Source organism: Vanellus vanellus (assembly GCF_965231255.1).
Source record: "Vanellus vanellus genome assembly, chromosome: 2".
Lineage (NCBI taxonomy): Eukaryota > Metazoa > Chordata > Aves > Charadriiformes > Charadriidae > Vanellus > Vanellus vanellus.
Genome location: NC_138906.1, coordinates 36741949 through 36756142, shown reverse-complemented (window position 1 = coordinate 36756142; position 14194 = coordinate 36741949). Strand labels below are relative to the sequence as shown.

The following is a 14194-nucleotide window of genomic DNA, read 5'->3' as shown; positions in this document are numbered from 1 at the left end:
TCATCCCCCAACTCTCCTCCACCCCTTTGTCTTTTCTTAGTCGTCCCCCCCCCCTTCCTCCTCGCCCCCCCTTCCTTTCCGTACGGCTCAGCGCAAGGGGCACTGCGAGTGATGCAGACACATTACCATACGGGGCTCCTCCGAGGCTGGAGGGACCCTCCGCCCCCGCAGCCCCCCAACACGCAGCCGCGGCGGCAGGAGCGGATCCCCGCTCTCTCTCCCTCCCCCCGCACCCCCTCCCCCCTTCTTCCTCCCCCTCCTCCTCCTCCTCCTCCCCCCGCCCCACGGTGCCGGGGAGCGGGATCGCCCAGGCACGACCCCAATGAATAATCCCCACAGCCTGGCACGGCGGGGGAGGAGCGGAGAGGAGCGGGGCGGGGGGGGGGGTGGGGGCGGGCATTGCGGTGCCTTTTCCCCTCCCTCCCTGGGATCACACCCCGCTCGCACGGGGGGAGGTACGCCCGCCCAGCCGTTTTTGGGCGGCGGGGGCGCGCGGAGCGGACTCCCCCGGCGGAAGGGCAGAGGCGGCGCGGACTGGAGCAGGACCGGCGCCCACCCAGCTCCGGTTTCCCCTTCCCCCGCCCTCCGGCTCTCTCTAAACTTGTCCTGTCCTGTCCAGCCTCCCCCCACCCTCTCCTCCCTGTCCTTCACCCCGGCCCTCCTCCTCCTCTTCGGTGAGTGTGTGTGTGTGTGTGTGTGTGTGTGCGTGTGTGTGTGTGTGTGCGCGCGCGCGCGCCCCATCCACTCGCTAATTGAAGAGCTGGGATTCCTCACGTGAGAAGTTGATTTGTAGTTTGAACACGTGGCTCATTCAAAAAGCCGGAATATTCAAGTAATTTTTTTTTCTCTCTCCCTCCCTCCTTCCCTCCCCCCTCCCCTTCTCTGTTTTTTTCTTTTTTTTTTTTTTTTTATACTGAGAGGCGGCGCCTGCACGCACGTAGTGTGACATTTTCATAGTCCGCCTGCTGCTGCCAAAGGGGCTTGGGGGCAAGACAAAAAAAGTAGTTTTTTTTTCCTTTCCTTTTTTTTTTTTTTTTTTTTTTTTCCTCCCTCCCCTCCTCCTTTTCCCTCTCCTCAGCCCGCCATCCGCGGCCCCGGCGCTGGGTGTTTCCCCCGCGCCCCCCGTGCGCCCGGGTAGCACGGCAGGCACTTAGGGCTCCCGTTTGGCTCCGCTTTTTTTTTCTTTTTTTTTTTTTTCCCCCTTGAGAGAGAGAGGGAGGGACACAAGCTGCAGATCTGATTTTTTTTTTTTTTTTCCCTCCCCTGTCCTCTCTCTCTCTCTCTCCCTCTCTCTCTCTCCTTCCTCCACCGCATTTTGTTTTATTTCCCCCTTCCTCCCCACCTCCTCTCGCAAGACGAGGGTTGCAGCCCGCGGTGCGCGCCTCCCCGAGCCGCCAGGAAGATGAACAAGCTCTACATCGGCAACCTCGGCGAGAACGTCAGCGCCCTCGACCTGGAAAGTCTCTTTAAAGACTCCAAGATCCCCTTCTCGGGCCAGTTCCTGGTGAAGACGGGGTATGCCTTCGTGGACTGCCCCGACGAGAGCTGGGCCATGAAGGCCATCGAGGCACTTTCAGGTGAGCGGCCCCTCCGCCCCCCCCCCCCCCCCCGCCTCACCGCAGCCCCGACGGCTCCCGCTGCCCGCGCTCCTCCGCGCCCGCGGAGCCGCTGCAGCGGCTGGCTGGGCCGCGCCGCCGGCCTGGGGGGAGGGGAGGGGGGGTGGTGTTGTGTGTGTATGTCCCTGTTCCCCCCTCGCCCCCAGGTGAGGTGCAAACTGTTGTTTTCCTAGCGCGGCCGGAGACGCCTGGCCTTTCCGCGGAGGTTTTGCGCGGTGGCGGCCCCCCGGGAGGAGCCAGCCCGGCGTGGCGGGGGAGTGGGGCCGGGGAGGGGCGGGAGCCCGGGCCCACAGACCCGCGGCGCGGCGGCTCCCATGTTTTTTCCACACCCCACGGCCAGCCATGCCCGGCCGGGGGCCCTCGCTGCATTGGGGAGGGGGCGGCGGGCGCGGTGAGGAGGGGGCGGGCTGCGCTCCGCTCCGCGGGGCAGAGGCTGCACAGTCGTGTGTCGTCGTCCCCCGCGTTGGGACACAGCTGGAACACCCCCCCCGCTTTTCCCCTCCCCGCAGCCCCTCGCAAGGGCTGGGGCTCCCCGCGGCTTGGCGCAGGCCGCAGGGCTGGGGGCGAGTCGCCGAATTGCCCCAAACTTGGGGGGGGGAGCCCTGCCCCCCCCCCCCCTCCCCGCGCTGCCCTGCTATTTATTTCGGTTTCTTTTCGCTGCTCTCACGCACCCATCACCGCCTCCAGCAGCGCGACGGCTCCTGGCCCCGACATCCTGTTTTTGTGTGCTTAAAAAAAAAAAAAATTAAAATAAATTCTTTTTTATTTCTTTCCTTTTTTTTTTTTTTTTTTTTTGCGTGAAGCGGCTTTGCGGAGGTCTGCTGGGAGAGGCTCCCTCGGAAAAGATGGGCTCGGGCTAGGCTCGGTGTCTCGTTTCGGCTCCCTTCCCGCCCGCTTCCGCGCAGAGAACCGCCCGAAGTCGGAGGCCCGGCGGCGGCGGCGCGGGGGTCGGCGGAACCCCCCGCTCTCCCTCCCCGAGACGTGGCCGAGCCGGGCTCCCCGCTCACGGCGTTTCACCGGCAGATCGGGGCTGGGGCGGAGGAAGGGGCCCCGCCGAGGGCAGCCCCGGCTCCCCCCGCGGCGGCGGCGGCGGCTCAGCCCCGGGAGTCGGGCTGTGACGCCTTCCCGGGCTCCCGGTGCCCTATCCGCCGGTGCCCGGGTTGCCGGTGAATGGGCTAACGTGTTGCGCTCCCGTTTCCTGCCGTACAGCCCTGCAAACCCGCGCCGGGGAACGGGGACGACGCATAGCCGCGCTCAAATATATTTTCCCCCTTTCTGTTTATCTCTGCAGGTAAAGTGGAGCTGCATGGGAAACTCATAGAAGTTGAACATTCAGTCCCTAAAAGACAAAGGTAATTTATTTTATTTATTCCCCCCCCCCCCCCCCCCCTTGCCCTCAGTTTCCCAGTGAGAAGCAATTTGAAAAATGCTTAGGTTTGCGTTTCTCTGCCTTGGAGATAAATGGACCGCTTTCTCAAACCCACAGGCGTGCACTCTGTGCTGTCCTAGAGGTTTTCTAGAATCACCCCGTGTATTTCTAATGTAGTGTCTTGACCGGGCAACAGTGGTGGTATTTAATTTTTTTTTTTTTTTTTTTTAAAAAGCCTTTTTGTGGGAGAAGCAAGTTATTATGGTCTGATGGCAAATGATTGTGAAGATTTTAAAATTTAAAGTTCCATGAGAAGAGTTAAAATCTGGGTGTTAGCAGGAAATGAAATGTGGTGTTGTGAACTGTGTGATGGGCAAGCACATGAGCTTTGCTCCAGCAACAGAAAGCATCTTGTAAATATGCTGGTATACATATTTTTTTTGATCCTGCCATGTTGGAGTTTGCAGCATTTTATAGGGGCGTAGTAGAAATCTCGTCTGTATTTGAGAGGATTTTTCATCACTATTTGAGCTGGTCTATAGAAGCAGCAGGAGAATGACTTCTTCCCAATAAGGACAGGATTTATGCATCCTTAATTTCTAAACGTATGTTTAATTTTTGCAAGGTAGTAATTTTCTTGGGCCTCATGTAAAGAAGCAATACTTGCAATAAAGCAGGGTAGTATTTTTATACTGCCTACAGCAATTCAGCCTGCTTCTTTCACAAATACTTAGGTTATAGAAAACCTGGCGTGCACTAGAGAGTAAAAGCAAAATAGATCAAACTTTCCACGTGCTTGTTCCTGTACTCCATTATTCAATCTGGGAAGTATGTCTGTCTGTATAACTTTGTTAAAAGAGGCTTCTACTATTTCAGGGTTATTTTTAAAAGTACAGTCTTTTTAAAATAGTTGATTTGAAAAGGTGAATTGGCTGTCTTGATGGGCATTGTATCTTGGTATTTCGAGAATTAGAAGTTTAATCACTATGTAGCGTAAGAGGAAGGTGTCACTTGAGAAAGTATGGAGGATTTCTGCTCTAGTTAAGGTGGGGGGAAAGCCCCTCTCTGGACCAATTCATAGCATGCTGATCTTTATGGTTCTATTTATGTGATACTTTTCATTGGAAATTAATATGCTGTATGTGGTCTTTCTCATTTAATATGCAAGGTATAGGCTTTGATTTACAGCAGCCTATATTTTAGATCTTTTGTATACAAAAATATTGTTGTAAATGGAATACATTCTTAGATTTAAGGAGGAAATTCCATGGGACATAGGAAATCATCAATTCTTATAATAGTCTCTGTAATAAATGTATGTATTACCATGTTTACTAATCTTAAGCTTGCACAAGTAGTATTCTATTTATACTGTTGAAAACAAAGTGATTTCACTCATATTAAGGTAAATTTAAAATAACTGGTGGCCCTCCCAACTTTTTTTTTAATTGCTGTTTAATGTGTTTAAAAGTATTTTCCCATTCTTTCAGCTGTCAGCTGAAATGGTGTAAAAGTTCATTCTTCATATTGGATAGCACGTCTTCCTAGTTGTACGTGAACTGGTAATTATCAGAAACATGCATCTATCTGTAACTTGTTGAAAAGATTCTGCACTGAACTTAGGCACTTTTTTAGGCACGCGTTGCCTACATATAGGCATAGTATTGAAAAAAATTGCAAATGTAATTGTATCAGCCTACCCGTATTGCTTCTCCCAAAGCCCTTATTTGTTAAAACACTGTTTCATTGTGCAGTATCATGTTGGAATGCATCAGATATAGTCCAGATTTATGCTGCTGTTTAACAGAAAATTAAATTGCATTTGTCAGAACTGCACTTCCTTCCCCTTTGTTTCCGCTCCCCCTCTCCCAAAATCAAATATAGAAAGCCACTTAAAATTCATTCAGTGGCCTCCATATGTAAAAGTGACTCTCTTGTTCCTTTTATAGATGTCTGATACTTTTCTTTTTTGGGGGTGGGTCCAAAAGTTTGAGATTTTTTCCATGTCTCTAAACATTGCTTACTGGGCGTCTATTTAGAGTTGTTAGGTGCGTGTGAAACCAGAGTTTTCAAGTGTTGAGTGCTTTGGTGAAACTAGTTATTAAGGTGCTTTCGAAGTAACTTATTTGAAGTCTTTGTATCTTTTTACACAAGGGAAAGGTGTCAGATGCAGCTGGAGGGAGGGGGTGGTGGTGTGTGTTGCCCACCCAGTGTGTTTGCATGCCGCAAGGCCGGGGAGCGCTTTCCAGAGAGGTCTGTGAGATACGGTTAGAGCAGTGACGCCATTTAAAAAAAAAAAAAAGTAGATATATCAAGTCTGTCTTTCAGCATGAGCGTAGGATTAATAGTTTGGTCAAATGATTACTTCATAAGAGCAAAAGTTGTTTTCTAGTGTGCTGAAATTATTCAATACATTGTATTGACCTCTGCTGCTGTGAGGCTGCTTCATGGAGAGTCCTGGCTCCCCTCCTTGCAACCTCCTTAAATATGACTTTTATTTTTATTTTTTTTTTTTTTGTGGAGCATGTATATTGTCACTTGCAAAGGAAGTTTGTGGGTATCTTTCTCCAGAGGCTGCTGAGGTGCACGGGAGGAGAAAGGGTAAGGGTTTGGTAATCCATATCCTCGTCACATAAAGGAAGGTCAAGAGGTGGTGTCAGTTAGGGTTGCCATAAAGTTGAGCTGAACCCAGAAGATGGTGGAGTGTGCCTGGCTTGTTATTCAGAGTGAAATTCTTGGGCCCAGTAGTCACTGCATTCCAGGCCTTGCTGGATCTTCAGATTTGAAGTGGGCACACCCAGGTTTGCAAAATTACCTTCCTACCTGCTGTGGAAGGAAGGAGAGAGCCCCTGTGTGGCTTTGTCCCTCCTCTCCCCTGCTGGAAGCATTTACAAACAGACAAGGGGATACGCTGCGGTTGAAAGAAGGGGCCTGGTCAAGGTTTCCTTGATGGAAGGGTGGAGAATTATTTTGGGGGAGGTGCAAAGTATTTAATAAGCTCGGAGTAGATTCCTGACTTACTATTGAAGTCTCGGGGGAATGCCAAAGGAATGCAGCATTTCTGCATTCAGACCCCTCGGTGTGTAGGAAGGCTATTGCAATATTTAAAGGTTTAGGTCACTCTATGCGAAAGTTGGAGAAGGCATTGTAATGATTCTGACTGCTGGTCGTGCTCTGCGAGGGAAGGCAGGGCACTGTTAGTCGCGATCACGACTTCCATGGGTTTTCTTCTCGCAAAGCAGCAGTGCGGGAGGAGGATGGTGGCAGCCCATAGCATACGTGCGCCCCTGCCCATGAAACTTGTGGCGCAAGGCTTTGGGTACTACCTTGCTGCGATCCAAGAGCAGCTGGTATCTCGCAAGGCGATGTATGCTGCAATCTGATTATTCAAATAGCCCTGATGTCACTTGTGCGTGACGAGGGGGAAGGGCAGGCGCTAACTCTGGGCACCTGGGGATGTGCCTGGCATGGCCTCCTGGCCCTGGCTCCCACCTCCAGGTGGGCTTCCCACCCAGGCCTGGTCCACCACGGCTTCTCCTGGGGCCTTCAGGTGCCTAAAATGCTCACACTGCCTCAGTTGTGATAATGACAAGGTGTTTTTCCAATTAGAAGGTTAATCCCCCCCCCCCCCCTTCAACTTGAGGGCTTTTTGTTGAGAAAATAAATTCACTATGTTTCTTCTGGGGGTTTTGTTGGGAGAGGAGCAGGAGAAGAGGGTAGCAAAGGTGCATCTTGTAGGTAATGCTGCCTCTTAATGAGCTGCGCTACGGGGAGCGCGATGACCTGCCGGCCCTGCTTCACCTCTAATGCTGAGGCATCTGAAGGCTGATTTGAGGAAAACAGGCCCAAAATCGCTCATGCAGCCATCTCTGTTCCAGGCGGGAGCATTACGCTGTTGGATGGGCGTGGGATTGTGTTGCTAATTTTCAGTATAATGAGGGTTTGTATCTTGCGCACAAGGCGGTGGGAAACTGCTTCGCCAGGCTAAAGTATGTATGGTGGCTACAATGGTCACAGTTATTAAAAAAATAATTTAGTGGCATTGATTTTTTTTTTTTTAGTTTTGCTTCTGTAAATATCTGTCAGGGAGAAAGGTGCTGAATGTAAGAAGATATGATAGAAAATATGCGATTTATTAGCTGTATTCATGCTCTTTTCTGTGGACAGAAACGGAGGATCACGCCTGGGTCTAAACTAAATTGTTTTTAAGAGTGAAGGGCCAAAACTTTGCATAGTGATTCTGGGGTTTTATTCTGTTTCCACACTGATTTTTGTAGATGTGAACAGGAAATTGATTTTTTCTTTTTTTTTTTTTTTTTTTAATCTTTGAAAGCTTACAATTAGAGTGGAAACAAACCTGGATAGTTGTGGTGATTCCTACATAGACAATGAGTCGTTATGGCAAGAACAGGTAGTTCTTCGCTAACCATGGTAACTGTTATGTTGTTGGAAGTTTAATTTTTATAACTGCTCGTAATGTTTGAACATTAATAAAAAAAAAAATCTCTTCTTGTTACAGTTCTTAAATATAAGCAGGAGTACATGAAATACAGCTCTAAACATGTGTCCTGAAAGGTTGGTCCAGCTCTTTTTGCTGCCTTCCCTTTAGAGAAGGTACCCTGAGAACATATTTGTGGTGGACGCAAAATTGTGTGTAGATATGGTAAATTTTGAAGGGGTGGAATAAAAAAAATAACATTTTGGAAGTGTAATTCAAGGCAATAAAATATAATCAGGAAATGTTTAAATTTTTTTATTTCTTTTTTTTTTTCCCCCCTCAAGCATGGGGTAATAACATTTTCCACATTTTTGAGACCTTGAAGGTGGTATTTTGTAAAATAGGGCTGTGTTCATTTCAATTGCTCTTTTAAGTGTGGAGCATAGGACTCTACAGTGCTGGAGTGCTTTCATGGCTTCTGACTAGCTATTGGGTGGACTTCAAATGCTTAGTTTTGACCTGAAAAATTCTTAAATGGCCTGGGATTTACCTACCTACCAGAAAATGTGAAGCTTCCCATAATGGCCGTGAGCGAGGGACCCAGGTGGAATTAATATACACCTTATACTTAACCACAGACAGGGCTAGCTCTTCAGGGAACCTCACAAAAAAGATTCTTTGCTCCTTAAACCTGCTCCTCTCCTTAATGTCATCTTAGCTTTTAGGATTTTATCCTCCTGGGATTTTGTTAACCAATACACGGTGCCATGGAGCACAGTTAAAGACACTTTTTCTGGTGAATTCATCCTTACGTGAGCCCAGTGAGACAAGCATGGGGCAATAATGATGTGGGATTTTCTTTTTTTTTTTTTTCCTCTTGTAACTTAAGAGTCAAATTTATTCCTGGAATTTGATTATTCAGAATCAGTAAATAGATGGAGAATGGGTGCAAAAATTAAATCCTGTAAAATCCATGGAGAACTTTTCATGTTTTATAGAGGGAGAGGGATAGGCGGAAAAGTTTGAGTAGGATTGATGCACTTAGCAATATTGAGGTGCTTTATGTAGTTCCAGAGCGCTTCGGTATGATTCTTTTTTAATGTGTGTTCTCTCATTTTGTTTTCATATGCAAAATGTTTATTTGCATGTCAGTCCATTCTTTATCTTGAATGATGCAGAGTATAGAATTATATGATGTTATATGCTAATTATTGTTGAAAGTGAAGATATAACCTTAGATTTTCCTTTTTTAGTCTAGAAATGTGACATTGTTACCAGGAATACTTGTGTGTTATTTTATATTTTTAGTCTGAGGCTTCTATGCTTTTTTTTTTTTTTCCTGGACATGTCAAGTGTGTGCACTTGTATCCCTTTCCATCCTGCATCTTTGCTGTAAGAGTCTTACATTTGATGTCCAATTAAAGAAAATATTGTTGAATGTGGTGTCCAAAAGTCTCCCCGGGTGTGCTGGGGGAAGTCAGTAAACCCAGTGCTTACTGGTGCTGCCCAGCCTCTCTGGACACATTTATCCGTGTGGGTACTTCAGAGGCAGTTCTTTCTCCTCACCTGCAATAAGTAATTTGGCTTTGAAAAGTTGCTGTATGGGAGCAAAAGCTCTTGTGTGTTTGGGCATCTTTCAGGTAATTAACAAAAAATATTACATTTTTGTATTCTCCTTGTTTTGCTTCTTTCTAGAGCTGCAACGTTAGTTTATGAGTATGTGTTGGAAGATGCATATATTTAACCAAGAAGGAAATCTTGTGATGTTTGTAGTTGGATACTTAGCAAATAAAGTGTGTTACTAGGGTCAATATTAGGGTAAATGTTAAAAGAGTGGGGCCAAAAAAGGTGTTTTCTATTTCTTTTCTGCAAATGCATTGAAATTTCAAAACAGAAAATTTTATTAAATTGTAATAATTGTTATTTTGCTGAAGTTTTGCCATTTTAGCATGGCAGCCAGCACAAGAGAAGCCTGTAGTATAAAAGCTGTCTCCTGTGCAACACAAACTTAGCAGCAATGTGCCTCCCCTGTTGCCTGTCTCTTCATGGTGCAGGAGAATCAGCATCAGCTAAAACTGTCCTTTTGCAAATCTGGGTGGAAAGGTGCCCCTAACAGGTAAAATGAGGCACTCTGTATTTTTAATTAAGTTCAAATTTGGATAAGAGCACAAATAACAATGAGTCAAAGAGGGATCTGACTCTTCTTGGGTATGGGACTAAGTATTGAAAAGAAACTGTCCTGAAATGGAAGGCCTTTGCTGGGAAGGGCCTTACTCCATTTTAACTTTTTTAGTATCTCGATCATTTTGTGACTGTAGTCTGAATGGTGAGAAATAATGCAGAGAAGTGTTTCAAAGAGAATGTGTACGTGTGTGTATATATAGATACACACACAGACTTGCATTTGTAAAGATTATATTACCATAAAATAATTTGTAGTTTAAGAAGAGACCAGCTAAAAATATCTGGAGAACTTACAAAAATAGTAAGGTTGGTTGTTTTTTTTGTGTGTGTTTTTTTTTTTGCTAGTACTAGTACACTTGAACACAACTGGAGCTGAGTGTTCACTTTTGAAAGATTAACTTTCATGCTCAACTGAACTTTAGGAATGCTATTTTAAAATATGTAGTCTACACCATGTGTCTAATAAATTTTTCCCCTTAGTGAAAATGGCAGTGCTTTATTGTTTTGGTAAATTGATTTTATTTTTAAATGTTAAATGTACAGGTCCTGTAGGTTTTTCCTCAAAAATGGAGCACGCTTCACCTTAACGGAGCCTTAAATATTGTAGTGCAGAAGTCAAAATTTCAGTTACAGGGAACTCTGGTCCGTGTGAACAAAAATTTCTGTTGGAAAAATCTTAAAGTATCAGTTGGGTTCACAAATACTTATTTTCCTGAAACATCACGTTAGATAGCGGTTAGGCATGAAGTAAAAAGCTTGTCATCTTTGGATTTGGAATTGTCTATTAAATATCTAGCATGCGTGGATGAAGGTGGGACTCTAATTTTCTAGGAATAAGCAGGGCAGGAGGGCTAGCTATGAGAAGGGGGTGGAAAAAAAACAACCCCAACCAGCAAACCAACCTCGTGAGTTGTAATATGCAGTTGCTCCACACAGCTTTCATCCTGGGGCCTGATCCTGCGCGCTCTCGGCCCCTTCTTCCCTGCCCTCGGAGGAAGCACTCGGCGTGCTGCGGCAGCCTCTTGGGAAACCCAGTTTGCAAAACTGCTCTAGCTTTGACAGGGAAAATGCATATATCATCATGCAAAGGCAAAAGATATAAGCTGTGTGTGTTTGTGTGTTGTTTTTTTTTTTTTTTTTACAAAAACACCCCCCCCCCCCAAAAAAAAAAACAACCAAAAACAAACAAACAAAAAAAAACCAAAAAACCAACCCCACCCTAAAAGGCCCAGTAGTTTTAAAACAGTTACAGAACAGATCATCCAGAACTTTATTTTTGGCGATAGAGTGGATTATTTGGATTATACACATAGGGGAGATTCTCTGTGTGCTGGTGGCTTCCTGGTTATCATGGAGGAATAGTTCAATTTTTCCTCCTACATCTAGAGTGAAAATTTCAAAACAGTGTCTCTTTAGGACAGGGATTGAAAAACAGTCTGTAGGACATTGGAGGAATTTAGGTAGTAGCTTAATCCAAGATAATAGACTAAACTTATAATGTAAACCATATCTTTTCTTTTTCCTGATGTGAATTAAAATTCTGATAAACACACTTTAAGTTATTGTCACTGAAAGTTTTTTGTGGCAACCTTAAGTAGGTAAAAGTTAGGAAAAAAAAATATAAAAATTTGTCTGTGTCTTGGAACATTGTTGCTAATTTTGAAGTAATTTTTCAGACGAGTTCGCTAATTGTGTACCAGCTCGCACAGGTTCCCCTCGCCATCCAGGCGCTGGTCCGTTACAGATGCGTACTGCTGCGCTGTAAAGAGCAGATGGGTCTGTTCCTACCGAGGGAACTGGATCCCTGAGTGAACCACCTCTTTCTTTGTGGGAAACCAGCGCTCTGGTGTGCGGAGGGGGAGCTATTTGCCAGGGTCAAGTGAGGGGGATTCAATGCTAAGTGTCTTTTAGTGGTATTGATTACAGTGGGTGCTGGTGCTGATCAACAACAAGAGTTCTTACACGGTGAGCTTTGCGTTAATAGAGGTTCGGTTATTTTAGCAAGTTAGAGGTGGTGGTGGGCAGTAGTGTAACTTGGTGACGGAGAGCTAAAAACTGCCATTGCTAATCGGGAGATGTTCTTTTTGATCTTAATAGAAATGCTGGAATATCTCAATACTTGTTTGTTATTTCATCGTATGAACTTTGCACCCGCACAGAAAAGTGGGATACTTTTTAAGAAATGTGCAACTTCCATGGTTGGTAGGCATTTAAAACTGTGTACAAATTTGGATTCTCTTTCAATTTCAAATACATGCTAAGAGATGGTAAGCATGTAATTTAAGGTGTGGTCTGTAGATTTACTAACACTTAATGAAGGAACTGGAGGATTGTAGGGTACAGCACAGCTATTTCAGTTGATTCTAAATAAACTGTACAAAATACATGAGAGATGAACAGCTCTTAAAGTCAGAGCAGATTTTTTTTTAAATACTGTGTACTCATCGTTAAATTTCTTTTCAGAGTTTAATGCTGGTGCTCAGTAGCAGTGGTGTAAAATTTTATCATACGACTAATAGTGGTTCATTCAAAGATACATCAGAATGCTTAGTCTATTAAACTATTTTTCTTAAACCTGCCTCCCCCCCCCCAAAAAAAAAACCCCAACCAACAACCCAACACCCAAACACCCTACATTAAGTTACGATAGTCAAAAAGTGGGTGACTCTTAATTTATTTATGAAATACTAAGTTTGTTTCTCAGTGATGATCTGAGTCCTAATAGCAAATGATGAGGTCCTGTTCTATTTGGTAACTTGTTTTGCATTGTTGCTTATTTTGTTTGCATTAACGTTATGTTTGCTTAGAGTGAGTTATATATCTCTACTTCGAAGTTTTCATTTTTTCTGTTATGAGGGATTTTTTTATAAATGGGAGGGAATTTTTATAAATGATGTGATTTCTACCCCTTCTTCTACCCTTAATTGAGAAGTGACTGTGGACATATAAATATACCCCACAATCTGCATTTTACATAGAACTGTGAACTTTTACCTAAAGTTGTGGAGTATACACCCTTTGTACAACTGGGCTTGATGACAGTTGTTCAGTTAAACTCAAATCATGAGCAAAAGCATCCTTTCAGGTATGCAGCGTGTGCTTAACCCATATAGAGTTGATGTTACGCATCGCTCCTTGAAAGTAATCATGGGAAAAGATTTAGAAGATTTATTACAATTTGTAGAGCCCTTCAAGCTTTTAGATTGAGTTAGATTGCCTTACTTCTGTGTTTGACTAACTTCAGTAAGATCACAAAATTGCATTCGCTTGCTGTGGTTGGCTTTTGCCTGCCTCTGTGGCACATAATGAACTTACGTACGTTGCTTTTCTTCCTTGTCCTTTCGCTCACATCACCTGGTCCACACAGTTCACTTACTACGACTGTTACTGGTTTTGCATACATTGGATTAAGTTCAGCATCTTAACATGAAAATGCTGCTTCTGAATGCATGAACGGCAGTACAGACCCAGCGTTGCACGTGTGGTTACGTCAGTCTCCTGCTCTGTATGGCAGTGCTGTGTGTTGTACTGCAGCTCCTCAAAATGGCTTTTCAAATGAAACTTCAAGCTGTCTTAACTTTTTGGCTATTTGATATTGGTGCAAATCACATGTGGTTCTGTATCCCAGAAAGCCACTCTGACGTAGTTCTGACTTGTGTCACTGGGTGTATCATTTTGGGTGCTACCCTTTTATTAAGAAAAAAAAAAAAAAAAAGAAAAAGGAAAAAAAGGAGAAAAAGGCAAGGCATGGAAAAGTCTGTCCAAAACTTAGTCATGTTTTACCACGATGAAGCCCGGCAAGTTCCCAGGGAAGAAATGGCGTTAGAGCAGTGATAGTTTTCTGGAGATGGCTGTGGTGCACGTCCTACCTGATGAGACTTGGGCTAGAAGGGGAGAGCTTTGCCTGGGTCGGGGGTGCTGAGCAGGTGCCCTGACCTGTTTCTTTTCCCTCTAACATCCAGCCCTATGAACTTGCCTTGCACTCTGTGGACAACGTGCGTGTGGTTACAAACTATTAAAGCATGTCTTTGAGGTTTGGGGGAGGAGAGGGAGGGAGCGATTGCTTTGTTTTGAGGCTTTTGGTGGCCCCAGTTCTGGTTGTTACTGGTGGTTGTCTCTTATTGTGTAGCCCAGGACTAGGGACGAAGCTGGTGCCAGCATAGTTTGAAATGAGCTGAATTTTTGGGGTGTGATGGTGGCGGAGATGAATGAAGAAGGCATACAAACAGTGGTGTTAGCAGAAAATGATCAGTCACTGCTAAAGAAGGATGTGTGGTTTTTTTTTTTTTTTTTTTCCTGTGGCTGAATATTTATCTTGTAACATCATAGTGCCCCTTACGCTGACTCTTTTTTGTCATCTGTATTTTTAGTTTTCTCCTAGTCTTTATTTCTTTAAAATGATCTTCTTAAATCTTCAATTGTTGGGCATATCTATATGCAGATAGCATAGTTGAATTTCAATACTTTGGAAGTTGTATTTAAACTATGCTTTCAGGTAAAAGCAACTTGGTCTACTCGTGGGGGCAGGTACCACCTAATTTAGGTATCTTTGTTAACAAATCAGTACTGTGTGATTGTAAAAAGAAG

The 14194-nt window shown here is 44.9% G+C and overlaps 1 protein-coding gene across 4 annotated transcripts in view; it reads left to right on the top strand.

The window, feature by feature from the left end:
* Positions 1-1402: 1402 nt before the first annotated feature.
* IGF2BP3 (insulin like growth factor 2 mRNA binding protein 3) overlaps positions 1403-14194 on the top strand; it is a gene marked incomplete at its 5' end in the record, with an annotated part of 114701 nt that continues 101909 nt past the window's right edge. For all 4 annotated transcript variants that reach the window (XM_082479406.1, XM_082479405.1, XM_082479404.1 and 1 more), the window contains 2 exons: positions 1403-1577; positions 2908-2968. In XM_082479406.1, the coding sequence (XP_082335532.1) occupies positions 1403-1577; positions 2908-2968 (236 nt within the window). The remainder of the gene's footprint in view (positions 1578-2907; positions 2969-14194) is intronic.